This window comes from Heterocephalus glaber, unplaced genomic scaffold (genome assembly GCF_053883595.1).
Source record: "Heterocephalus glaber isolate CG9 unplaced genomic scaffold, H.glaber_assembly_v1.0 deba00000122, whole genome shotgun sequence".
Lineage (NCBI taxonomy): Eukaryota > Metazoa > Chordata > Mammalia > Rodentia > Bathyergidae > Heterocephalus > Heterocephalus glaber.
The window spans coordinates 77,142,247-77,166,735 of NW_028258138.1; the positions used below are offsets into that span (position 1 = coordinate 77,142,247).

The window sequence follows — 24,489 nt, forward strand, 5'->3', positions numbered from 1 at the left end:
AGGAGCAGGAATATGTGAGCTTGTGCCATCATATTCTAGAATTTGGACCCTAGCAACCTTGATTTTTTTTTTGCATTGGTATTTATCGGCAAAACATTTGAAATGATTTAGGCTTTTACTTTTATACACTTGACTCTTTAGGATGTTTCTCCACAGCTATTATTCACTTTAGGAATAGTATAAGGATTCTTCTTCTCTTGTTTAAATTGTATGGAAATTAGAAATGTCATGTTTTAATGTGTCTTTGTTTACTCATTTATGTATTTATTTTTAGGGAGTGGAGCAACTGCTGTGGTCCAAGCAGCTTATTGTGCCCCTAAAAAGGAGAAAGTGGCAATCAAACGGATAAACCTTGAGAAGTGTCAGACTAGCATGGATGAACTCCTGGTATGCACATTGCATATTTCTTTTTTTTTTTTTTAACATTGCATATTTCTTAAATGGAGAAGTACACTTCTATATGTTTATGTTAGACTGGGAAATAACATGATGTTTTTGATTTGTTTTCTTTAAAAAAGTTTTATGATTTCTTCATTAATAATGTTTATTGTAAAATTTATAAAATCCTGGTTAAAAAATTAGATACATTACTCATTTTCTGAGGTTAACATTTGCTACATGATCTTTCAGACTATCGACATTTAAATATTGTTGTATTTTCATGGTAATATACATTTTATCATATAACTCTTCCTTGGTCTAAATATGGGTTTAATATTGTTTTTAATGGCTGTGTAGTAGTACATTGAATAGGTAGAACATAATTTATTTAACTTATTTTTTCATATTGGATGATTAGTATGTTTTCTCTTTTCTTATTGGTATAAACCAGTGATGGCAAATCTTTTAGAGACCGAGTGCCCAAACTACAAACCCACTTATTTATTGCAATGTCAACACTGCAATTAAACCTGAATACTGGGGTTTCAGTTTAGAGAAAACGACTCATACAGTAATGTCTATTGTCTTAAAAGAAATACACGACAATAACACGTGTGCCATAGCTTCACCACCATGGGTATAAACAATGCTTGCTTTTTTGTTTCCTTAAATAATATCATGGAATTGTGATTCTTGTGTTAAATGGAATATGCTTTCAAAGGCTTTGCTTTCGAGCTGGGTGTGGTGGTACATATCTGTAATCTCAGCTACTTGAAAGGTTGAGGCAGGAGAATTGCAAGTTTGATGCCAGCCTGGGCAACTTAGTAAGAGAGTGTCTCAAAATTAAAAAAATATATACATATTAAAAAAGGGCTGAGGATGTAGCTCAGTAGTAGATCACTTGCCTAGCATGGGCAGTGCCCTAGGTTCAATCTCCAGTACCGCTTCCCCAAAAAGGTTTTGGCTTCCTAGAAGCATGGTACCAATTTGTATTGTGACCTTTGATGCAGGAAGAGATAGTGTGCCACCCTTCCCCCATGGGCTTCTCTAAACCATGTGGAAATGAAGAAGGAGGAGTCCTGAGGATCAGGAGCTCTAACAGATGTTCTGTGGCATTAAGGTGCCGTGTACTACTTTTGTGCTCTGTGACACTCAAAATAGTTTTAAGAATGTAATAAGTGTTCAGCAAGGAAAATTAGATAGTTTAAAAAGTCCCTGAATGTTTTAAATTCTCAGTTTTTTTGTTTTTGTTTTGGCTTAAAATGAAAAAAATAATACCTGCTTTGGGTACCTCGTAAGGTTTTTCTTGAGACCCAAATGATAATGTTATTTGAAAGTTGTAAACTGTCATACAAAATAAGCTCATACTGTTATTAAGTAATTTCTTTAAGAGCATATACAGCTGATGATAGAAAAGGCGAGGATTAGGACTAGGATGTTATGCCTCTCCAGAACTTTTCCTACCATTGCCAATATTTGTAGAAAGTTACTTCTGTTTTATTTATTTTTTTTTAGGCAAGGGTTCATTAAGTTGCCAAATTGCCCAGGTGGGCCTGCAATTTGTGATATTCCTGTCTCAGCCTCCCAGAGTACTGGGATTATAGGTGTATGCCACCATACCTGGCCTCAATTTTTTGTTTTTTTTTTCGGTGCTAGGGATTAAACCTAGGGATTCTCACATACTAGGTAAGCAGCTTACCAATAAACTATATACCCCCAGTCCTCTACTGTCTCAAGTTGGATTTAATTGTCTGCATGGGGTATTAGGGAATAATTAAAATGAAACAAAAAGAGGTTGTAGAATTATATTGAACTTGTAGCAGATGAGACAAATGTATACCTTTAGGAGTTGGTAACGTGTGTAAGAGCTGAAGGAGTATTGCTGAAGTGATGTCGTGTCATCTTTGGTGAGAGAACACACACTTGCAAGAAGAGGTTAATTGTAATCCTGTTTGATTTACAGTTGGCCAGCAGTACTTTAGAGTGCTGTTTGGACATTGAAGCTGCAGTGATAGTAAAAGAAGTCTGTAAATTATACAGTAATTCTGTTAAAGCAAAACAAAGATTTAAACCTACATGTAAGACTGAAATTTGAAAAGCCGAGTATGAATATCTGTCATGTGCTGATTATTGTATGGAATTCACAAGAATAATGCCAAGATTAATAAAAGTTTTATGACTAAAGAAATTGAGGGTCCCACTTTAAATAGCTTAACTAAATTTACATGATGATAACAAACATCTTTTAGCACTGGGCACTTAAGTGTACTTTAACCTCAAACGTCTCAGGTAGTAGCTCCATTTTATAGATGAGGGAAGTAAATCATGTATGAAGAGGCAGAATCTATATTAAAAATCAGATTTTTCTGACAAATCTGATGTTTTCTGTATAGTATAGTATCTTACAATCTTATATTACAATCTTAGTTCAAAAATAGAACACCTCTTTTTAAATATATAACATTCTTGAAAGCAATTTTTTATTATACTGAAGCCTTTTAGAGGAACACAAATTAGATTTATCAGAAGAAAAAAATTGGTTAGACATCTAAATATACTGAAATATTTCAGTCAGCTTTTACATTGCAAATATAGTATGGACACACAGTATAAGGGAGGAAATAAAGAAAGGAAAAGTGACTTTTAATAAATCAAGTTTAAAGTAATTGGCTTTTTAGGGGATGCAGACCAGTAAATTCCACTATACCCAAAGAAATTTCAGGAATATGAATGTTACCCGATTTATTTGTAACCTTAGGACCTAGTTTATAGGACACTAAGATCTAAGGGCCAGGGACTCTATTTCTGAGAGATGTGAAGCGTACCTTAAAATTTTTGAAACCAACATATTAAATTTTAATTTTGGAATGTTAAAATTTATTTCCAGAGTTATTTTTGTTATATATAGTAAGGGTAGTCTAGGTTCCCCGAAGAGTGCTGATGGAAGCTGGGCTTCAACCTATGATAATTATTAATGAAGAGACAGTGTATTAGTCCCTTATCTTGTCAAAATGTTGTACATGTGACAACCCTTGCCAAGAATGATGGGAAAATCAGCTATCGAATCTTAAATTTTTTAATCTCTGAGATTATGTTCACAGGCTTTTCTCTAAAAAGAGTACAGTATGCAGTATTTTGAGATTTTTTTCTAATATGATAGATACTAGAATGAGATTCTTAGGACAAACATCTTAGGGGAACAAGAGGCTTAAAATGTTTTTCTTTTTTTTTTTTTTTGGTACTGGGGATTGAACTCGGGTCCTGGCGCTTGCACAGCAGGCGGCGAAACCACTGAGCTAAATGCCCGGCCCTAAAATGTTTTTCTTTAAATCAAGAGTCTCACATTCTAGTTGAAGAGTTAAGATTCTTGCCTGCTGTCTTAGTTACTTTCCTTGTTGCTGGGACAAAATACCGGACACCAACATTTTAGGAAAAGTTTCTTTTGGCTTATAGTGTGTAGAGGTTTCAGTTCATAATCAGCTGGCTCCCAGGCAGGACAGCACGTTAGCAAGACATGGCAGAGGGAAAGTAGAGTGATCAAAGGAGAATGTAAAGGGAGCTATATCCTTCCAGCTCATGCCCACAGTGACCCACCTTTTCCAGCCAGACCCCACCTCCTAACAGCTAGCTTTGCGTATTCCTTGTGGCTTCTCCAACTTATGGGGTCTTCACTGCACTTTGGTTTCAGACAGCTTCATGCATTGCCCTCCCAGGGGCACACTGCCTGGCTTCCCTGGCCTTCTTTTGAAAATCTGGGTGAGCCTCTGTGAAAATGAAAAAGAAAATTAAACACTACTGACATACAGTGGCAGAGTGTAAACATTCCCATTCCAAAAGGGAGAAATAGGGGGATAGAAACCAATGGGACAAAAGCAAGACCAAAATCTGGCAGGGCAAGCATTAAATCCCATAACTGTGTGTCCAGCACCCAGGATAAGTTGTGGACATGAGCTATGAACTCCACACTTGATCTTAGCCAAAAGTGGTAAGATGTGAACTCCAAAGGGGCTTAGTGTCACTACCTCGATGACATTACCAGTGATTACAAGAACTTCTCTCTTGGGCTGGCTTTGCTTACTCCTTGTGGCTTCTCCAACTTTATGGGGTCTTCACTGCACTTTTGGCTTCAGACAGCTTCATACATTGCCTTCCCAGGGGTACACTGCCTGGCTTCCCAGGCCTTCTTTTGAAATCTGGGTGGAAGATTTTTTTTTTTGGTACCAGGGATCGAACTCAGGTCCTTTTGCTTGCACAGCAGGCAGCGAAACCACTGAGCTAAATCCCCAGCCCCAAGACTTCTTGAATCCACAACTTTTGGATTATGCATGCTTGTAAAAACAGCACCACAGGGATGAAGCCATGGTCTGGTGCCAGCTCAAGCAGTAGCCAGACCCTTTGGCATCATGACTTTAGGGGCCTCTGAGTGCCTGAATGGCTAAGCACTGTGAATGGAATCCCAAAAAACCAGTTTCCTTGGTGGCTGTTTCTAGTGGCTGTTCTGGAGCACTGTGCCCTGGGACTCTCTTCCCAAAGCAGTCTTTCACTTTTGTAATTTTGACCTTGTGATGGGTGGGGCCTTGCTGATTCCTGACATGCCCTTAAGCCATTTTCTGATTGTCCTGTTGTAGATACTGAGCTTTTTAAAAATGGTGATCTTTTCAGCAACCAAATTCTCTTTTCCAACTTTACAGGCACTTCAGTTTCTGGGGAAACTGAAAACTTTTTAAATGGGCTTTTTGGTCATGTTTCTCACAGTAGATCTTGCTAAAAACAGCAAGCAGTATCCATGCTACAGACTGAATGTTGGGCTTCCTTGAATTTCCTCTGCTTGATTAATTAGTCTGTTGCCCTTAATTTCAGTCTCCTACAAAGTCTCAGGACATGAACAAAACAGATAAATTTTCTCCTACAGCATAAACACACATGGCCTGGAGTCCAACTGCCAGTGGAGTCATTGTTCTTAACTGAAACCTCCTCAGCCTGGCCTTTATAGTCTGCATTTCTGTCAACGTTCTGGTCATGAATCACTCATCAAGCTCAACTTACAGCATTCTAGGAGTCACTTCTTGACCTTTTGGCTAAGATCAGATGTAGTATAGTATTCTAGGGGTTTTGTAGCTTGCATCTCCAAACCTTTCCAAACTCCTCCCATGAACTAGTTCCAAAGGCTTATGAATCACATGGTCAGATATAATCACAGCAATGACCCCACTTCTTTGGTACCAGAATTTGTCTTAGTTACTTCCATTATTGCTGGAACAAAACCCCTGAAACCCACAACTTAGGTTTATTTTGGCTCAGAGTTTATAGAGGTTTCAGTCCATGGTTGGCTGGCTCCAATGCAGGATGGCACAGCAGAAGGGCCTGGTGGAGGAGAGCTGTTCACTGCATGGTGGAGAGGAAGCAAAGAGATCAAGGGAGGAATGGGAAGGGAGATATATCTTTCCAGGTCACGCTTACTGTTATAGCTTGTGTCTCAATATTCCCGCAAAGCCTCATGCTGTTATAGGTGGGATTTTTTTCAGAGGTGGCTGAATCTAATGTGTGATTGATTCATGGTGCAATGCTAAGTTTGTGGAGATGTTCTCCTTTTTTTGGTACTGGGGATCGAACTTGGGACCTTGGCGCTTGTGAGGCAGGTGCCGGAACCACTGAGCTAATAAACCCCCGGCCGGCCCTGTGGAGATGTTCATGTCCTGGCCCATCAAGGTTGGATAGACTTTGAACTGGCAGATATGAGGAACCTCCAGGCAGGGATTGAGAGTAGGAAAGAAGAGCTGAGAGCCTAGAGACCTTAAAGAAAAAAATTACAGGTGAAAGAATTAGGATTTTATTTAAGAGGGATAATGTCAGGGTAAGTTGTGGCTATGAGGTGTGAACTCAAAGGGAATTGGGTGTCACCACCCTGATGGTATTGCCATTGATTATAACCCTCAGAGTGTCTCTCTGAAGTGTCTTTGAAGCATTTTTTTTTTAAACTAGGAAATGACTTCCTTAAACTGAGTTTTAAAAAGTTCAGTTCTGCTGGGTCATGGTGGTGCACACTTGTCATTCCAGCACTCAAGAGACTGAGGCAAGAAGATTGTTGCAAGTTCAAGGGCAGCCTGGGCCACATAGTGAGTTCATGGCCAGCCTGAACTACATAGCAAGACCCTGGCTCAAAAGACAAAAAAAAAAAGTTTAGTTTTATAGCAGTTTTCAGAAATAATAGCTTTATTATACAAAATTCACGTACCATGAAAGTCACCCCCCCTTTTTTTGGTACTAGGGATCTAACTCAGGACCTCGCACTTGCCAGGTAGGAACTATGCTGCTGAGCTAAATCCCCAGCCTGAAAGTCACCCTTTTCACTGGAGATGGTGGTGCATATCTGTAATTCAAGTACTCTGGGAGGCTGAGGCAGGAGGATCAAAAGTTGAAGCCCAGCTTGGGCAATTTAGTGACTTAGTGAGACCTTGTCTTGAATAAAAAAAATAAAAAAGCTGGGGTGTGGCTCAGTGCAAAGGCCCTGGGTTCAATCTCCAGTACTGTACCTGTGGGCCGCCCCCCCCCCCCGATTTTCTTTTTATACCTTTTCCCAGTGTACAGTGTTTTGTTGTTTAGTATGTCCACAAGTACTACTGCTGTCTCTGTCTCATTGAGAAACATTTTCTTTCTTTTTTTTTTTTTGGTACTGGAGATCGAACTTAAGACCTTGTGCTTGCAAGGCAGGCGCAGTTCAGCTGAGCTAAATTCCCTTGAGAATGGAACATTTTCATCACTGCAAAAAGAATCTCCCCTCCCATTCATAGTTATTCTTTTTTCTTCAGTCATAGGCAGCTACTAATTTGCCTTTCTGTGTAGGTTTGCCTATTCTGTGCATTTCACATAAATGGAATCATAATATCTAGCCTTTTAATATCTAGCCTTTTGTGTGTAGCTTCTTTCACTTAACATGTTTCTAGAGTTTGTCCAGATGTATACATCTGTTTTTTATTTTTGTTGCTAAATAATATTTTATTGTCAGGTATACTACACATTACTTATTCATCAGTTGTTGGACTTTGGGATGTTTCTCCTTTTCGGCTTTAATGAATAATACTGTGATGAGCATCTCTGTGCAAGTGTTTATGTAAGTGTATGTTTTCACTCATCTTGAGTGTATACTTAAGTGTGGAATTACTGAATCACTTGGTAACACTATGTTTGACTTTCTGATAAACTGCTAAGCTGTTTTCCACAGTGACTGTATTGTTTATAATTTCTTAGGAATATGAGGGATTCAGTTTCTCTATATGCTTACCAACATTTGCTAGTCATCTTTTTTATTTGTAGACAGGTTCTCACCATGTTGCCTGGCCTGACCCGGAACTCTGGGGCTCAAGCAGTCCTCCTATCTCAGATTTCTGCAAAATTGGAGCTGTAGATTTGCCAGTGTGCTTGGTTTTCTTCTTTGTGCTTATAGCTGTGGTAGTGGATTATTCTGTAACAGTTTACAGAGAGAATTGTAGAGGAGAAAGAGAGCAGAGACAGAGTCTAGTTAGTATGTTTTGCCATAGTCCTGACCAATAACTTTAAAACTTTTTTGATGGTGATCTATACTAAGAAATATACATTATATCATTACCTAGAATTGTATATTACCTAGTATTGTTAGTATAAAGTCTAAATTTTTTTTCTTTTTTTAAAAAACTTTTTTAGTACATGTTTGTAATATATAATATTACATTCATTGTGGGGAGTTGGCACATGGTAAAGTCTAAACATTTACAGGGTCTTTTATGATCTGATATCAAGTAAATGTTCAGAACCTTAAAAATCCCACTTATCTTTCATGTATCAGTGTCAGTTATAGTAAACTTCAAAGCTTTCTGTGTGGCTTCTATTTTTTGAAACGTGTTTCTCCAGTGAACTGGCATATAGTTGGTATGGTAGGCACTTAATGTCTGTAGAAAACATGAACTACCCACCCTAAACAGGTTTACTGATTGTGTTAAATATATATTACATATTTAATCTTATTTAAAAATCACTGTGCCTCTCACTTTGTACTACTATAATTTCCCCACATCCTGTAGAACTAAATCCAGTTCCCACCTCTTCTATAAAAACTTCTTTAATTACACTTACCTACTTAACTGTTCTTTTCTTTTGGTTCTTGCAACATTTAATATTTAGTATCTTTACTACTTATACTCTTCTGTGTTTCCTCTTATACATATTTATCTTATCTGTTCAAATCCTGTATAATTGTCTGTAGGCAAGTACTGCTTTCTTCCTTCTATTTCCTTCATAATTACCTAGTTTTTAATGCAGAAGACTGTGCTGATGACTTTGGGGGCTGCAAAATGTGTATAACAAGGTTCTTGCCATAAAAAAATTTACATTTAAGTAGAAAAGATGAGAAAAGGAAAACTGGGATTTATTGAGCACTTCTTATGAATCAGGGCTTATAGGCAACTTTCACACAATTGATCTTACTGAACAAATTTCATTCATTCAACAAATATTTAAGGAGCTTTGTGTACCAGGCACAATAGTAAGTACCAAGAATAGTCTTAGTTTTCATGAAATAGGCAATTACAGTATAATATGATAAGTTCCACAGTGGTTGGGAATCAACTTTTAGGTACTTGCCTTCATGTAGCTCTCAACATAGCAGGGAGAGACAAGCAAATAAGCATACAACATACTATCCAGTACATTATATGCTGTGATGGGAGGAGATGCACAGGTTGCTTGGAAGCTAAGAGAAAGAATACCTAACTCCATCTGGAGACGTGGGAGGAATCAATACTTAGACTGAGATGAGAAGGCATAATTGGAGTTAGGTAAAGATGATGGGGGAAGTGTGTTTGAGGCAGAGGTAACAGTAGGGTGAAAGGTCCAGATTTGAAGTTTTCTGTTGTTGGATCATAGGACTGGAGTCAGAATGGAGTAGGAATGAGACCAGAGAAGTAAACAAGACCCCTATTTTACTCAGGAATTTAGAAGGTATTTTGTCTTTCCACATCTAATTTAAATTCAGAGACTGATAAAGGATAGGCTTAGACTTTTGGCTCAGGTTTCTATTCTGGATTTAGTTTATGATCTTGTCATGTTTTATTACGTCCCTCTCCCCTCTTTGAGATGGTTCTCACTGTGTTTCCCAGGCTGGGCTCTAGTGATCTTCCCACCTCAGCCTCCCAAGTGCAGGGATTACAGGTATGTGCTACTGTACTTGGCCCAGTATGTTTCTCTTTAGTGTGAGGATTGTTAATTATTTCACAAAAATGAGGTGAAATAATACTTTAAAAAAACCCCCATAAAACCTACCTTCTAGTTTATTCATAATTATTCTCTGTGACTATAAAATCAGATTTCCACACTGAGAGTGGTGGTACATGCCTTTAATACCAGCACTCAGGAGGTGGAGGCAGGAGGATTGCCATAAGTTTGAGGCCAGCCTTGGCTGCATAGTGAGACCCTGTCTCAAAAAACGAAAACAAAAACACATCAATTTAAACCAAAAAAAAAGAAGCTGATCATGGATGGGAGTACATGCTTATAATCCTAGCATTTGTGAGGCTGAGGCCCTACCCCATTGGGGTACATAGTGAGTCAAGGCCATGCTGAACTACATAGGGAGACCCTGTCTCCAAACAACCAGATTTCCCAAGTGGTTTTTCACTGACACCCTTGAAGTAAAAATACATGTCCCAGTGGAGGCCTCTGTGGTGCTGTGCTGGGTGTGATAAATAGTGCATATGCCTGGTTTCAAAGATTGCTAGGATAGTGAGTGGAAGGAGTAGTCAGAATGGACTGAAGAAAATCAAATGTTTTTTTGGTTTAATCATTCTTAAACAGATCAGGCCATGGGGATCTAAGACAGGTTGTGACATAGTCTTGGAATCCCCAGATCTGGATTTGCTGGCTTGCAGTGTTTGTTTTGAGTTTGCGTATAATGAATTGTCATGTTTTCTCTTCTTTGTAGAAAGAAATTCAAGCCATGAGTCAATGCCATCATCCTAATATTGTATCTTACTACACATCTTTTGTGGTCAAAGATGAGTTATGGCTGGTCATGAAGCTGCTAAGTGGAGGTAAGTAGAATACAATAAAATATTATTTTATGAGTTAAAAAGTTAATAAAAATTTTCTTCTTATCTTGATTTAGTTTTATGGACATTTGCATTGGAGGAGATACTGAATCCCTAAGGATACTAGTGTATGAACTGAGACACATTGGATTTGGTTGTTAGCCTCTTAACTCTATTCATTTAGGGTGATTTCCTCCTTTCTCCTTGCTTCCAGTTATGCTGTAGAATGTCCCACATTCTGGATTTATCTGATTATTTCTTTAATGTTTAATTTGCGCTATAATCCTCTATTTCTTGCATACTTAAAATTAGATCTAAAGGCTTGATTTAACTCAAATTAAATTTTTTAGGCAGAATACTTGGTAGGTGATGTCGTGCACTTCATACTGCATCACATCAGGAAGTATTTACTATGTGGTTGTATCTTTAATAGCGATGTTAATCTTGTTTACTTAAAAGTACAACAGACAGGCCTCTTCATGGAAAAGTTAACTCTTACCCTTTGCAACTAGCAAGTGATCTGTGAGGTGATAACTTTGATACTGTGAGTATCCAGCTCCTCATAAATCTTTAATGATTCTAGCATCCATTGAAAGTTCTGGTCTGAATAAGTTAAGTCATCAGGTGATTTTTCTGATTGCATCATTTCTTGTATAAACTGGCATTCTTCTGTGAAGAGGAACTTTGCCTATCAACTCTTTAAGTAGTCTATTCTGTAGTTACTGCTGAAGAGGCAGGATTAATGATTGTTTTTTAAAGAACGAATTATCAAAGGAAGAATTTGGTGTAATCATCTTCAGTGGTAGCAAATGAAAGATAATTTTTTTCTTTATCCAGTTGGTGAGTAAGGCACTCATTTTTTTTGAGTATCATTATAGATTCAAGGCTTTTTATATATTCAGTGTCAGTCACTTATACTCTGTTTTGCTTTTCAGGTTGTCCCAGGTTTTGTTAGTGGAAGACCCATGAGTATCTGCTTGTGTCCTTTTGACATAAACCCATTGGTCTTTGATTATAGCCTTGCCTTTTGTTTCTCAGGTTCATATTTATACTTTTTCAGACCCCCAAAATGTGAAGGCTATAAGTAGCTCTGCCATTTTTTTCCTGGGGAATGATATTTAGAAAGTACAACTTAGATACTTGGGATGCTTATTGCTATTACTACATCAGTGCTCCTAGAGCTTAAAAATATAGTCTATCACAAGTCACAACTTGATGCTAATACTTCCAATTCAAGTTTATTTATTTATTTCAAGTTTTTTTTTTTCTACCATGAACATTTATTTTTGTTAAAGCAGATTATAAATTCTCATCAGAACAAATATATATATATAACTTACATCTGATTGTAAGGCCAACATTCAAAAGTAAAAATGAGATGGGATCTCATGTTACCCGAGGTCAAGTGGCTGCAGCTGGCAATGGGATAGTCTCACCAAGGGGGCGGCGGGTAGGGGCACACAAAGCTAATGAAAACCAAGGTCCTCATCCCCACAAAATGTGGGAACAAAATTTAAAGGACAAGACCCACATTACAAACCAACACAGCAACCTGCGTTCCCTTCTGTGAAGATGTCACTGTCACCTTAGTGTTAACGGATTAATAAGGAAATTCCAACGATATGTAAAAGATAATACGTATTCTCTCTAGAGCATAGACTGATTCCATTAAAATGACATTAGAATTTCAGAGGTTTAAAACCAGGACAATACTGCTTTCAATTTTTAAAAACTACAACCTAGTGTCTATTGGTCATAAGCATGATTGTTGTTGCAATGGGCTACTTACAATGACGGCAAACAAGCTAGGGATCGAGCCTGCAGCGTCCACCCCTTTTTACTTCAATAGGCATCAATGATAGATCAATCTTATGTACAATTTCTTACAAATAACCCTTTTACTTTTGGCAAGATTACTTACAACTTTTTAATATTGAGAACTATTTAAAATATTCTAAATGCATAAAAATAAAAGATTTTGGCTTTTGATATATATCTGTTTATTCTGTTACTCAAAATGGAAGCTCAGCTTTTATACCCCCCAAATAGCCCTGCTGGGCAGTTGCTTCTGTGCCTTCCAGGCACCACAGCCTGTCTCCCCTCCCAGCCCGAGCCCAAACCACTCTAGAAGGCCATTGTACTGTGGGAGGAGGCAGGTCAGTGGCCTCAAAAATAAAGGGAGATTTGCTTCCGTTTTGTGTTTTATATTCCAGTAGATGTGCTTTGAATAGATTCCTGTTCAGGTACTTCTGCCTCTCTGTTGCCAGAGATTTATAAGGGGGTGAGAGAGGAAGAGTACAGAGGGCAATATTTTCTCAACTTTAGCCTAACTGTAAGATAGTATTTGCTAGGAATGACTTTCTCCATATTTCTCAAGTCACCCCTCACTGCACTCTGTGCTTGAACTTGTTCTTTGGGACCTTTGGGATTAGTGAAAAGTATACTGATTGGGAAGACAAAGTCCCCTTTGACCTCCACCCCCTGCTTTTGCCTAAATACAGACAAGATACATAAGCCATAGAGATTGCTTAAAGTTCGATTTCAAATGTCTTCTGTAAGTCACTGGAGAAAGGATTGGTAGGGGAGGGATTAGTACGCTGTTTGGACATGCTTTCTAATGCAGCCCACTGGGCTTCAAAAGGATCCACTGGGCAGGTGCCTACAGGAAACTCTGTGTGCTTGTCTCCTGAGGCCAACCTGCCATCGTCTACACCATTGAAAGCTGCAGAACCGTTGAGGTGCTGAGCAGGAAGCTTAAAGAAAGGACTGGTGGTGGCACTGCTTGTCTCGTACTGAGGGAATGTCTGCTGCTTGACCAGGCTGGGTGACTGATGGGGGTGAGTGACCTGAGAATGGCCTGCAGTGCCAAACACGTTGGCTACCATCTGGGAGGGGGTGATGCCCACCACAGGCACATTAGGGTCTGGGTAGGGCATCCTGTTGGCCACAGGATAGGACTGGGTAGGGACAAAGGCTGGCTGTAGGGGTGGGACCACACCTACCGGCACAGGCTGAGAGGTGAGGAATGTACTCCCTTGGAAAGGTGGTGATGGCTGAGAGATGGCAGTGGGTGGAGGAGGCTGCAGGACTGGCTGCAGAGGCACAGCAGAGGCCTGGGGCTGCTGGGCCCAGACGCTCTTGGACTCTTCTAGCCAGCGGTCAGCCTCTGAGGGAGTGCGTCTATGGCCAGCCTGGAGATCTGGAGAGGATGGGCCCCACTCGGCGCCCGGATGTGTGGCTGCAATTTCCTTGTTAGCAGCATCAGGGACATGGGCCCAAGGGTTGGTTTCATGCACAGGCATTGCTATGGGTGCTAGAGCAGTATGGGCTGGCTTAGCAGAAAGCACATGGAAGGCAGAGTCAATGCCATTAGCTTGGAAGGCAGGAGACTGTGGTGCCACCACTGTCACTGGTTTGGTCATTGGGGCAGATGAGAAGGGGTCCCAGAGGGTGTGCTGAAGGCATTGGTGATCTGTGAGCATAGGGAGCTGATGTTCTCTGCTTCTCCTTCTACCTCTGGCACTGCATTTTTAATGGGGAAATCGGTCTTCCTCTGCATAGTGGAAGGCAACTCCTTGATGCGTAGGGATAGTTGGCGTTTAAAGGGTGACATCTTCTGGCTAAGAGCAGGAAATCCTTGGAAAGAGCCCTGGCGAGCAAGCTGTTCAGTCGGTGCATGGCGGTGTGGAATGGAATGAGGGTTGTTCATCTCCAAAGAGACAGTGGTGTCCAAAATGGGAGAAGTGGGAGAGGACGGGGACGAGGCAGTGTTGCCAGAGGCCACTGATGAAGCAGAAAGCTGTCTTATCTGTTTCAGCTTTCTTGGCATCTTGGATTTGTTTCATAATCTCCTCTCTTTCTGCTTGTTCTGTGGCCGTTGTGACACGGAATGACCCTTCTCGTAAAAGTGGTCCAACTGGCATCAAAAGTAGCAGTCACTCCACATTCCTTCTCTCGTTTCTGCTTACGCTCTAGATAGGCTGCAAAAGCACAGCCTACTGCATGGCTCAATCTTTCACCCGTGTCCTTGACAGCCATGAAACAGTGACAGATCCAGCGCCGAGTGGTGCCATCACGACATATGTAAGAGAAGGCTCTGTCAAAGTTCCTATCTGGGGCACAGAAAGAAACTTTCTCTATTGTCTGGTCAACTATGAGGTCCTTCGTTTTCTCATCCACAACTCTGAGTCCATCTGCTTATACCCACAGGACTGCCTTCACTGCTTTCTTTTCAGTTTTTCCAAAGAAGCCTTTGAAGAACTTCCTTTCAGTTTTCAATCTTTTTACAGCTTCTTCACAGATGTACATTCCTCTTGACTCATCAACTTCTGCATGGCCAAGGTACTTAACTGGGAAGCTACATTTTCCAGTGTGAACCCCTTCTTCATCTGTCTGCCACTGGTGTGGACGACTGGCCTCTGGAACATAAACATCTTTCTTTCTCCTAAAGCTTTGGCGTAGTTTGTTCATTTTAATTTTTACAACCTGGCTCTGAATCTTGGCTGTCCCCATTAGAAGCCGTATCACTTTAGATTTTGGACAAGTTTCGTAACTTCAAGCCTCAGTTTCCTCATCAATCCAAGTGAGGTGTCTTGGATTGCTGCCCCACCAATATTCCAGTCTACAGATATGGATCAAGATCTTGGGCTGCAGCAGCAGCTCCACTGGTACTCTTCTTTGGAAGAAGTTGCTTAAATCCCAAATCTGCCGCTGCCCACGACCAACTCCAATGCCTTTGCCACTACCTCGGCTGCCAGTAGCCACCAAGTGCCACCACCTCCCCCATGACAACAGGCCCACCCCATATCATACCTATTTATTTCAAGTTTAACAGTTTACTTATAAGACTTCTTTAATATTACACTTGAATCACTTTTACATAGAAAAAATCTTGGTCCTCAATATTAACATAATTACATATATGCTTTATATATAGCATAGGTAGGTATATACCTACCTATTCTGTGGTATATATGCACACACAATTATTTCTACTTTATCCTTACAATAAAATACAAATGTTACTGATTGCACACAGTGGACCTATGGCACAGATAAATTGAACATTTTGTTATGATTATCTGAAAGTCGTATGCCATGTAATAAATTAGTCTTTTTTACCAAGGCCTGGATTTGAAACGTGTGGCAAGATTGGTAGGATTTATGAGTGATGGAGCCACTTTAGCCTTCTCATCCTTATGCTGCTTGATTTGTGTTAGTATGTATATTGTATGAGAGTGTGATTTTCCACTTAGAACAGAGTTACAGAAAAGAGAATCCCTACTTGTTTTGTAATTTAATACTCCACTAAATATTGTACTTCCCTAGTGATGCTGTGAGGAAAAAAGCGTCATCGTTAGATGAAATTGCAGCTTTCGTACTGAGCAAATCTGTCATTGGGGAAACTGTTTCAACTCTGAACCTTTATTCTTGTCTGTAAGTAAGGAAGCCTTTCTGGATTTGATAAGTTGAGTTGATATGGAGTAAATAAGATGATATATATAAAGCATCTACCACTGTGCTGACATGTGATAAGTGTTCAAGAGTTTTTAGTCATTAGTAGTAATATTCCCTGATATTTGATGCTTTTCAGTGTAGCCAGAATCACCTTTTTGTTTCAGTCCCATTTGTGACACAGTGGAGAAACTGGATTGCTTTGTTAAAGGTTCTGTGCATATGATTGTTGGAAGCCTTGCTAACACCAGCCACCTTTCAAGATGGTGGTCAAGCATGGTTCTTTCATTATGGACAGATTTAGGAACATTAGGTAATGCTATATCTTTTGTTATTGGTCACCCATAGCATAATTTTTTTGTTTTTAATTTACAAAAATGTATAATACAAAGTTTTTACTGTTGCAGAAAGGTCCTCTGCTGAGTGGGAATTGTTTGCATAATTCTCTCACCCATTCCTTTATTCTAGCCCATCTTTTCTGCTACTTCAGAAGCAGGTTGACTTTTATTTTTAAAGGATTTTTACCCCTCTGTCAGTGAGTGTATGTCCTAATCACAGAAATGGCAGGGCATGTGAATGAGTGAATTTCCTTCTAATTGTAGCTCTTGGTCCCTCTTTCTCTTTGGCCTCTTGGAGTTGTGCCCAGTTTTTCCAAGCTAGTGCTCAGTGAATTTCCTGATAATTTTCAGGCATGCCCCAGTCATAACTCTTAGAATTATTTGTATTTTTAGAAACCCTCATAATCTTTACATCTAAACTTTTTAAATGTTAAAAATTTTGCATCTTTCCGGGAAATGGAATCTTGCTTTTGTTATTATAAAGTAAATAAACATTTACACTGAAAAGATATATTAAAAAATATTTAGAAAACAAAAACTAGAACCAAGTTCAACTTTAACAATTTTAAAAAATAGGATCAGGATTTACAGTGTACTAAAACACTGTTGATTAAATAATTACTAAACACCATTACATTGGTGGATAAAATTGTTAGTTCCTTGTTCTCACGGACCTTATAGAAGTTAAATAATTACAAGTGTGTAGATTGATTTAAAGAAGAATCAGGTGTCATGGGAACAAGTTCCGTGAAAATTTAACCTTATTGAGGGAAACTGGGTATCTGGGATTAATAGAGGCTTCCCTCAGGAGGTGATGTCCAGCAGAGACCTAGAGAAGAGGTAATAATTAGCCAGATGAAATGAGGGATGGAGATAATATCTGAGCAGGGTAGAAGACGTGTTCTAAATAGAAGACATTCTGCAGAAAAGGGTATAGAATCAGGATGGAGGAATGGTGTGTCTTGAGAACTGATGGGGCCTTACAACCAACGCAGAGAGTAAGAGGACTCTTGGATGAGGCTCATGATAATTCCTTTGAATAATTGAAAAAAATGCAGATTAGAGTTAGCATACATATTTATGTGTGGAGTACTTTCTCTTTTGTATGGGTTACTGGGGATTGAACTCAGGACCTTGTGCTTGCCAGGCAGGTGCAGCACCACTGAGCTACATCCCTGGACCTTTCTTTTTTGTTTTGTTTTTTGTTTTTTGGTACTGGGGATCGAACTCAGGACCTTGGGCTTGTGAGGCAGGCAAGGCACCACTGAGCTAAATCCCCAGCCCTGTGTAGGATACTTTCTCATCAGTTGCTTCAGCCAAATTATATAAACTAATTAATAAAATGAATAGTAAATGCCCCTTTAATTTTTGGTGGTAGTGCTGGTGATGGAACCCTGGGCCTTGCACATGCTAGACAAGTGCTCTAACACTGACTCATCTCCCCAGCCTATTACTGACACAAACTATTAGCCCAGTGGACATCATGGTTAAAATTTCCCTGAGTATGTTGGCATTATAATCATTCCATAGCTATTCTTTTGGAAGGCTGAGACAGGAGAATTGCAAGTTCAAGCACAGCCTGAGCGACTTGGTTACTTAGGGACACCCTCACAAAATAAAAAACAAGAAAGAGGGCTGGGGATGTAGCTCAGTGTGAAGTACTACAAAACAAAAAACCCCCCGAAACCCACCCCCTCAGCCTCTGATGGTGAGTGTTGGGATTTACTAGTACTCTAATAATAAACCTTTAGACTGGGGATTTAGCTTAGTCGGGCCACGCCTGCCTGGCAAAGCACAAAATCCAGAGTTCAATTCCTGGTACTGGGAAAAAAAAAATAAAACAAGAACAATAATAAACCTTTAGAAATTAGAAGTACTTTTGGTCTAAATAGCTATGCATATAATTTATTAGCTGCAGTGTTCAATTTTTTAAGAAACCCAAGTAATTAAAACTTCTGAGAAGAGAAAGAAGGATCAGTAGTACTAAAAGGATTAAGTATAGAAGTGTAGAACTTTAATTACATGCACTGGCCTAGACAGTGAGCTATTTTGTTGTTTAGGGATATTTTCTACTTTGTTATCCTCTAAGAGATAAAAATATTAGCTATTTTTTAAATTTAAAAAAAACTTTTTTTTTAATATTAGCTGTTTTAGTCAGGTCTTCCTTGCTGTGACCAAATAACCTAAAAACAACCACTTAAAGGAGGAAAGATATATTTTATCTCATGGTTTCTGAGGTTTTAGTCCATGGTCAGCTGGCTCCATTGCTTTAGGTCAGTGCAAGGCAGAAACATTGTGGCTGACAGGTGTGTTGGAGTAAAGCTGCTTACCTCACTCATGACAGTCAGAAGCAAGAAAAGGGAAAAGCCAGAGAGGAAGGGTCCTAGAACCAGAGTTAATCCCCCAGTTAATCCTCTGTGATCCACTCACTTTAGGTAGGCCTTGCCTCCTGATTCTGTCAAGTCCCGATAATGCCATGAAATTATGATCTCATCAATGGATTAATCCACCATTCAAGTTAGAGCCCTCATGATCTAAGTGCTTTCCTAAAGCCCTGTGGCTGAACACTTGAGACTTTGGGGAACATTTTAGATCTGCCTCATAATGCTAATAACTAAATTGAATGAGCTGATTTTGTATTCAGAGTGTCTTTTCATAAAAGGAAATGGAGGAAATTAGCATATTCACTAATTGATTTGATTGAGCTGTGATTTGCATTAAATAAGTATCTTAAGCTAGCTACTTTGTCAAAGTTATTTTGATATTCAGTAATAATTTTCTTGGACAGTTAAAATATTTTGCATTGCTTTTTTTTTTTTTTTGGTACCGGGGATCGAACTCGGGTCCTTGTGCTTGCGCAGCAGGCAGCAAAACCACTGAGCTAAATCCCCGGCCCTGCATTGCTTTTTTGGGGGTTCTTTTTAAGACAGGATTTCACTGTGTAGTCTAGGCTGGCCTTGAACTTGTGCCAGTTCTCCTGCCTCAGCCTCCAATGTGCTGGGATTAAAGGTATATGTCATGATACCTGGCTTTTTGCATTGCTTTTTAAACCAGTGCCACAGGCTATGAAGACACAGAGGAGACTTTTTATGGGTAGATGATCTATATTTTAAATTTTTTCTTTGTTACAAAATTTGTGCTAAATTCCCTTGTTTTCCATTATTTGATTTACTTTTATTATGAGAAATGCTCAGATTTTAATGGACAGCTTTCATCAAAGTAGTGTAGATTGTTAAGATGTCTTTTAAAGTGTAACTTCTTGGGCTCAGATCTCTTTTTTTGGCGGGGGTGGTACTGGGGATCAAACTCGGGACCTTGTGCTTGTGAGGCAGGCGGTGGAACCACTGAGCTAAATCCCCGGGCTCAGATCTCTTGAATGATGATCTGTAGGGTCTGAAAGTCTTCATTTTTTACTAGCTTGCCAAGTAATTTCTTCCTGTGTTAAAAGTTCAAGAACTGATTATTCCAGCAAATATTTCTTCCAGATTGTGCCTGAAGCCATAATACTTTATGTGCTGTTATAATCATTATGGTTTTCATACTTTTCTTTTTTTTTTTTGGTACCGGAGATCAAAATCGGGTCCTTGCACTTGTGCAGCAGGCAACGAAACCACTGAGCTAAATCCCCAGCCCTTTCATACTTTTCATATGGTATTGAGTCATCCAGTAATTATCTGCAGTCTTCTTTTGCTTAGCATGTTTTACCTTCAACTTTCTCTTAGTTGATGTGAAAAACTCCATGTAATTTTGATGTTTGAAGAGAGGAGATTGCCAGCACCATCATTGAGTTAGATGCTACATGATGCTGAGAAAAATCAAATGGATAAGCAAGAGACCTTCAGAAATGGTGTCTAATTAGTTAAAGATGAGGGTCTGCCACCTGTAAAAGTCATATTATTGTGACTGAGACTGAAAAGAGATAGTTGTGCTGAGGAAGAGTGTTTCTTAAGCCTTGTTCAGTTGTGAGTTCTATACCTAGACTGGGGTTGCTTTAACTTCAGCTTTGATTATTAGATGATGTGAAATCAGTGAAAATTTATAAAATTTTGAAAAGGAACTTCTATTTCAAACTCTTTCAAAATACAGGTCTAACAATTTTTATGTGCCCTAACTAAGGTCTTTGTTGTTCCATTTTTTCATCTATCAGCCTGGGAGTTCCCTTAAAATCATCAACCATGTCATATATATCTTGTCATAGTCTGTGTGACCCAGTTCTAGATCTTCAATATAATAGGGCTTAATTGTTAAATGAATACATTCTACTAATTTTTGATTTGCATTAGGAAATTTTTCCTTTGCAAAATTCCTTATTTTAGATATTGTTGAAGTTACAAGCATAGAACTTGATCAGTGTTTATGCATGTATCTTACTAAGCAGACTTTACATAAGCTGGATTTCTCAGAAGAATAAAATTTGTGGCTCATTGGTATAGTTACTTGGCTTCAGGAGTTTATGTGTGATTGATTAAGCGAAACAAACTTCTTTGTAGGCCTCTCCTTCCAGATCAATAGCTTGTGAATCCCAGCAAGAAGAACTAGTAATATAATGATGTGCTAGGGAGTGCTGACTGGAATATGGAGCTTCCTGCTTTCTTGTCTAAAGAATAAAGGGTCTCCAGCTGGTGGCGGGGAGTGGTGGTGGACTGGCTTGTAGAAGGTAGGGTGAGGGGGGATTTATACTCTGTCATCTGAACTCCCACTCTTTCTTCTAGTCCCCCCTTCTCCTTATGTGGTACTTTTGTGGGGATCTTAGCCTTTCTGGAGCGCAAGACAGTTAGCACTTTTTTTTAAAGGGCACAACTCCGGAAGCACTAAAGTTCAGATTTCTCCTCTCTGCTTAGTCACTTTTTCTACTTTCTTCATTGTTGCCATCTCTGGTTTATCTCTTTCTTGTTTTCTGTTCTTATTCTAGGTCTGTTTTTTTAGAAATCAAATTTAATAAGTTACTGACTTTTTAAGTGGGAGTTAAAATAAACTTGTATTCAGTCTTCTGTGTGTTTTTGTTTTGGTGCAGGGGATTGAACCCAAGGCACATAGCCACTGAGCTATTCTCTGAGGTTTTGAGGATTCCACGTAGATCACTTCTTTAGAATTATATTTTTTCTTTTTTGAGTGAAGTAAAAGCATCCAGTAGGGTAAATTTTTAAGAGGACTAAGTGGTGGTTATGGTTGTCTTAGTCTTGATCATTGGGGCCTTCTGTGAAGAAATGGATATTGGAGTTTTTTTCAGTATAGTCCATGTTGTGTTTCAGACTTTGGCATAGTTTCTGGACATTGTGTTTGGTTCTTTGATCTTTGTGGGCCAGTATATTGCCAGAAATTATATCAGTCTCAGCCAGGCTTTTCTTTTATTGTAATAATCAGTTTTGGTAGTCAGTATTTTGTGGTTTTTGTTTTTGTTTTTTGGTACTGGGGATTGAACTTGGGCCCTTGTGCTTGTGAGGCAGGCGCTGGAACCACTGGTTTTGTTTTTTTTTTTTTTTTTTTTTGGTGCCAGGGATCGAACTCGGGTCCTTGTGCTTGCAAAGCAGGTGGCAGAACCACTGAGCTAAATCCCTGGCCCTTCGGCCCTGTGGTTTTAATTATTTATTGGTGCCATTTCCTCTCTATTCCCTCTTTTTTTTTTTTTTTTTTTTTTTTGTGGTACCAGGGATTGAACTCAGGACATTGTGCTTGTGAGGCAGGCACGGTGCCACTGAGCTAAATCCCCAGCCTCCTCCTTTAATAGGAGCATTATTTTCTATTCTGGGGAGAATAGGACTGAGAAGACTTCTGAGGTGTTATTTAAAAGAAAACTGCCATTACTATTCTTTTCACATTGGTCTTTGCCTTACCTGTTTTATATCTATAGCTTATTAACCTGAAAATTTTAGCCCTTAAGTTAGTTTGTATACAAATGTGATCCTTCCAGCTGTTTCTTCCCTGATTTGACCTGCAGTTCAACTGGGTTTTTTAATCTTTAATTATACAACACTGCATACTATATAATCTGGGCTTGGAACCCTACAGTAATTTGTGATACCTTACACCAGAGTGTTATCGATGGATGTGGTTCTCTTACGGATTCTTCAGAAGTGGTTAAAAATCCTCCGTTACGTTTAAATTCTCATTAGAAATCTAAAGGAGTTGCTGGTCTAACATACCATTGGAATGTTAGTTTCTGTTTTAGATAGGAATTAAGAATAAATTACTACTTTTAAGCTTCTGTATTTCCATTTGTTATTTTTTCTTTTCCTACACAATTTTAAGGAAAGATTTGCATGTCTTGATTTCAGAATGGATCTGAATTATATTGAATGAGCTAACATTTTTTAGTGAACTGTGTTTTCTGTTTTCAGGTTCTGTTCTAGATATTATTAAGCATATTGTGGCAAAGGGAGAACACAAAAATGGAGTACTAGATGAACCTGCCATTGCTACAATACTCCGAGAAGTATTAGAAGGCCTGGAATACCTGCATAAAAATGGGCAGATCCATAGGTACGTGAAAGAGATCACTTTTATTTTGGATAAGCATGGTGATAGTAATATCTCATCGAAGCCACAGAATTCATTGTAATCTCTCTGAGTGTTATCATGGTTTTGTATCACTAGTTTAAGTACATTGTGGTTGGAGTTTTAAATATAAAGCTAGTATTAAGAAAGTGACAAATACTTTAATAAAATTGGAAAATGCAAAAACAAGAACAATTAATTTCTTACCAGGGGACAATTGCTTTGATAAAGGAAAATGGAATTTTTTATGTGCTTGAGAAATACCTAAGATAATATTGTGTATATAATTTTGTTATTTTTCTTAGTTTACTTTTTAAGTAAATCTTACACAGTATCTTCATATTTTCCCAAATTATTAAAAGCTCTTTGTAAGATAACCTGTTTTTTTTTTTTAGTAAATAATATAGGCTGGGCCTGAGGCAACTGCTAGATAGAAGATAAGAGATGGATGGTGGTGCTTGGGACAACAGTGTGTTGAGGACTGTTCCAGGCCCTCATGTGGGCTGCTGGCTGCTGCACATGGGATTCTGACTCAGTCTGGGTCGATGTGGCCTCTGAAAATGTCTCTTCCCTGGGGCCACTCTTTCCTTCTGGCTGGGGATGTGGGATACACTGAGCCTGTGTTATCTTTGGCTATTGGATGGAGGGCCAGAAGTCTGACACTGAGTGTGAGTTGCCTTTCTGAGTGAAAGGCTGTGAGATGTGACTGGCGTGGTGGTTTGGGCCTACCTGCTACATTTGGTGTGTAGGGCAGGGGATGAAATTTCCCCATCTGGTCTTCATTGGCAACTCTGGTTCTGGCGTGGCGGGCTCCCAGCTATTACAACTATGTGATCCAGAATGGGCCTCCTTCTAGGACCCTGTTACTAGCCCTGTACTGTTCCTTTGATCAGAGAAAACAAACTTAGGGCTTTTTGACCTCTATTTGTTTTTTGTTTTTTTGAGGTGGAGGGTACTGGTGATCGAACTCAGGACCTTGCGCTTGCAAGGCAGGCGGCGCCACCACTGAGCTAAATCCCTGGCCTGGACCTCTATTTGTTGATGGTTCTGAGTTTCAGGACCTTTTAGTGTGCAGTCTAGAAGATTTTTTAAAATGCTCAGGAAACTTAGTGGTGTATTGCTTTTTAAGTCCTGAGGCGTCTTGCCATTCTGCCTCTCTCTCTCTACCTTTCAAGTTCTTTTGTGATTGCTGAAATACTTCTGGGAATTTTAGTTGAATTTAAAGGGAAAGAGCAGGGAAAAGTAAACCTGTACCATTTTGTTCAGGACTGGAACTAGCTCCTGGAGCTAATTCCTGAGATTGTAGGATAGTGCCACAATTTCACTTTAATTTTTCATTTGAGTTCCTATTTTGAGTGTATTATGACAGGTTGTTGTACAGTATGTGGAACCATTTTCTGAGTATCTTGTTTTTATATTGTCTCAACTCCATAATGGACATTTTCCTCTGAATTTTTATTATTTTTTAAATCTAGCTATCTATAAAAAGACATGAGATTCTTTCATTCCATTAAAACTTGCCAATAGACATACATGCTGAAACATAAATATCATCAAAACTTAACATTCCATATTCAACCATCAGCTTATGATTAAGTATTAAAATGTATCTTGTTAAAAGACAAGTGAAAAGGGAAAACACATTTTATCTCAAGTGATATTGCCAGATTGCTTTTCAGAAATGTACAGGTTTATGTCAGTAGTGTATAAGAATGGTAGATTCATTGAACCCTTGTTAGCCTTGCTTATTAAAATTTTCAGTT

The 24,489-nt window shown here is 39.0% G+C and overlaps 1 protein-coding gene and 1 pseudogene across 4 annotated transcripts in view; one reads left to right on the forward strand and one right to left on the reverse strand.

The window, feature by feature from the left end:
- The window catches only part of Oxsr1 (oxidative stress responsive kinase 1), a 122,030-nt gene that overhangs the window by 24,230 nt on the left and 73,311 nt on the right, over positions 1–24,489 (forward strand). For 3 of the 4 annotated variants that reach the window (XM_087216642.1, XM_004835252.4, XM_021259963.2), the window contains exons 2-4: positions 275–387; positions 10,334–10,442; positions 22,570–22,711. In XM_087216642.1, the coding sequence (XP_087072768.1) occupies positions 373–387; positions 10,334–10,442; positions 22,570–22,711 (266 nt within the window). In that variant the 5' untranslated portion in view covers positions 275–372. Of the gene's footprint in view, positions 1–274; positions 388–7,387; positions 7,493–10,333; positions 10,443–22,569; positions 22,712–24,489 lie in introns of those variants that run through there. The other variant, XM_021259966.2, reaches the window with a different exon arrangement.
- On the reverse strand, positions 12,909–15,254 carry LOC101714545 (protein numb homolog pseudogene; annotated as a pseudogene).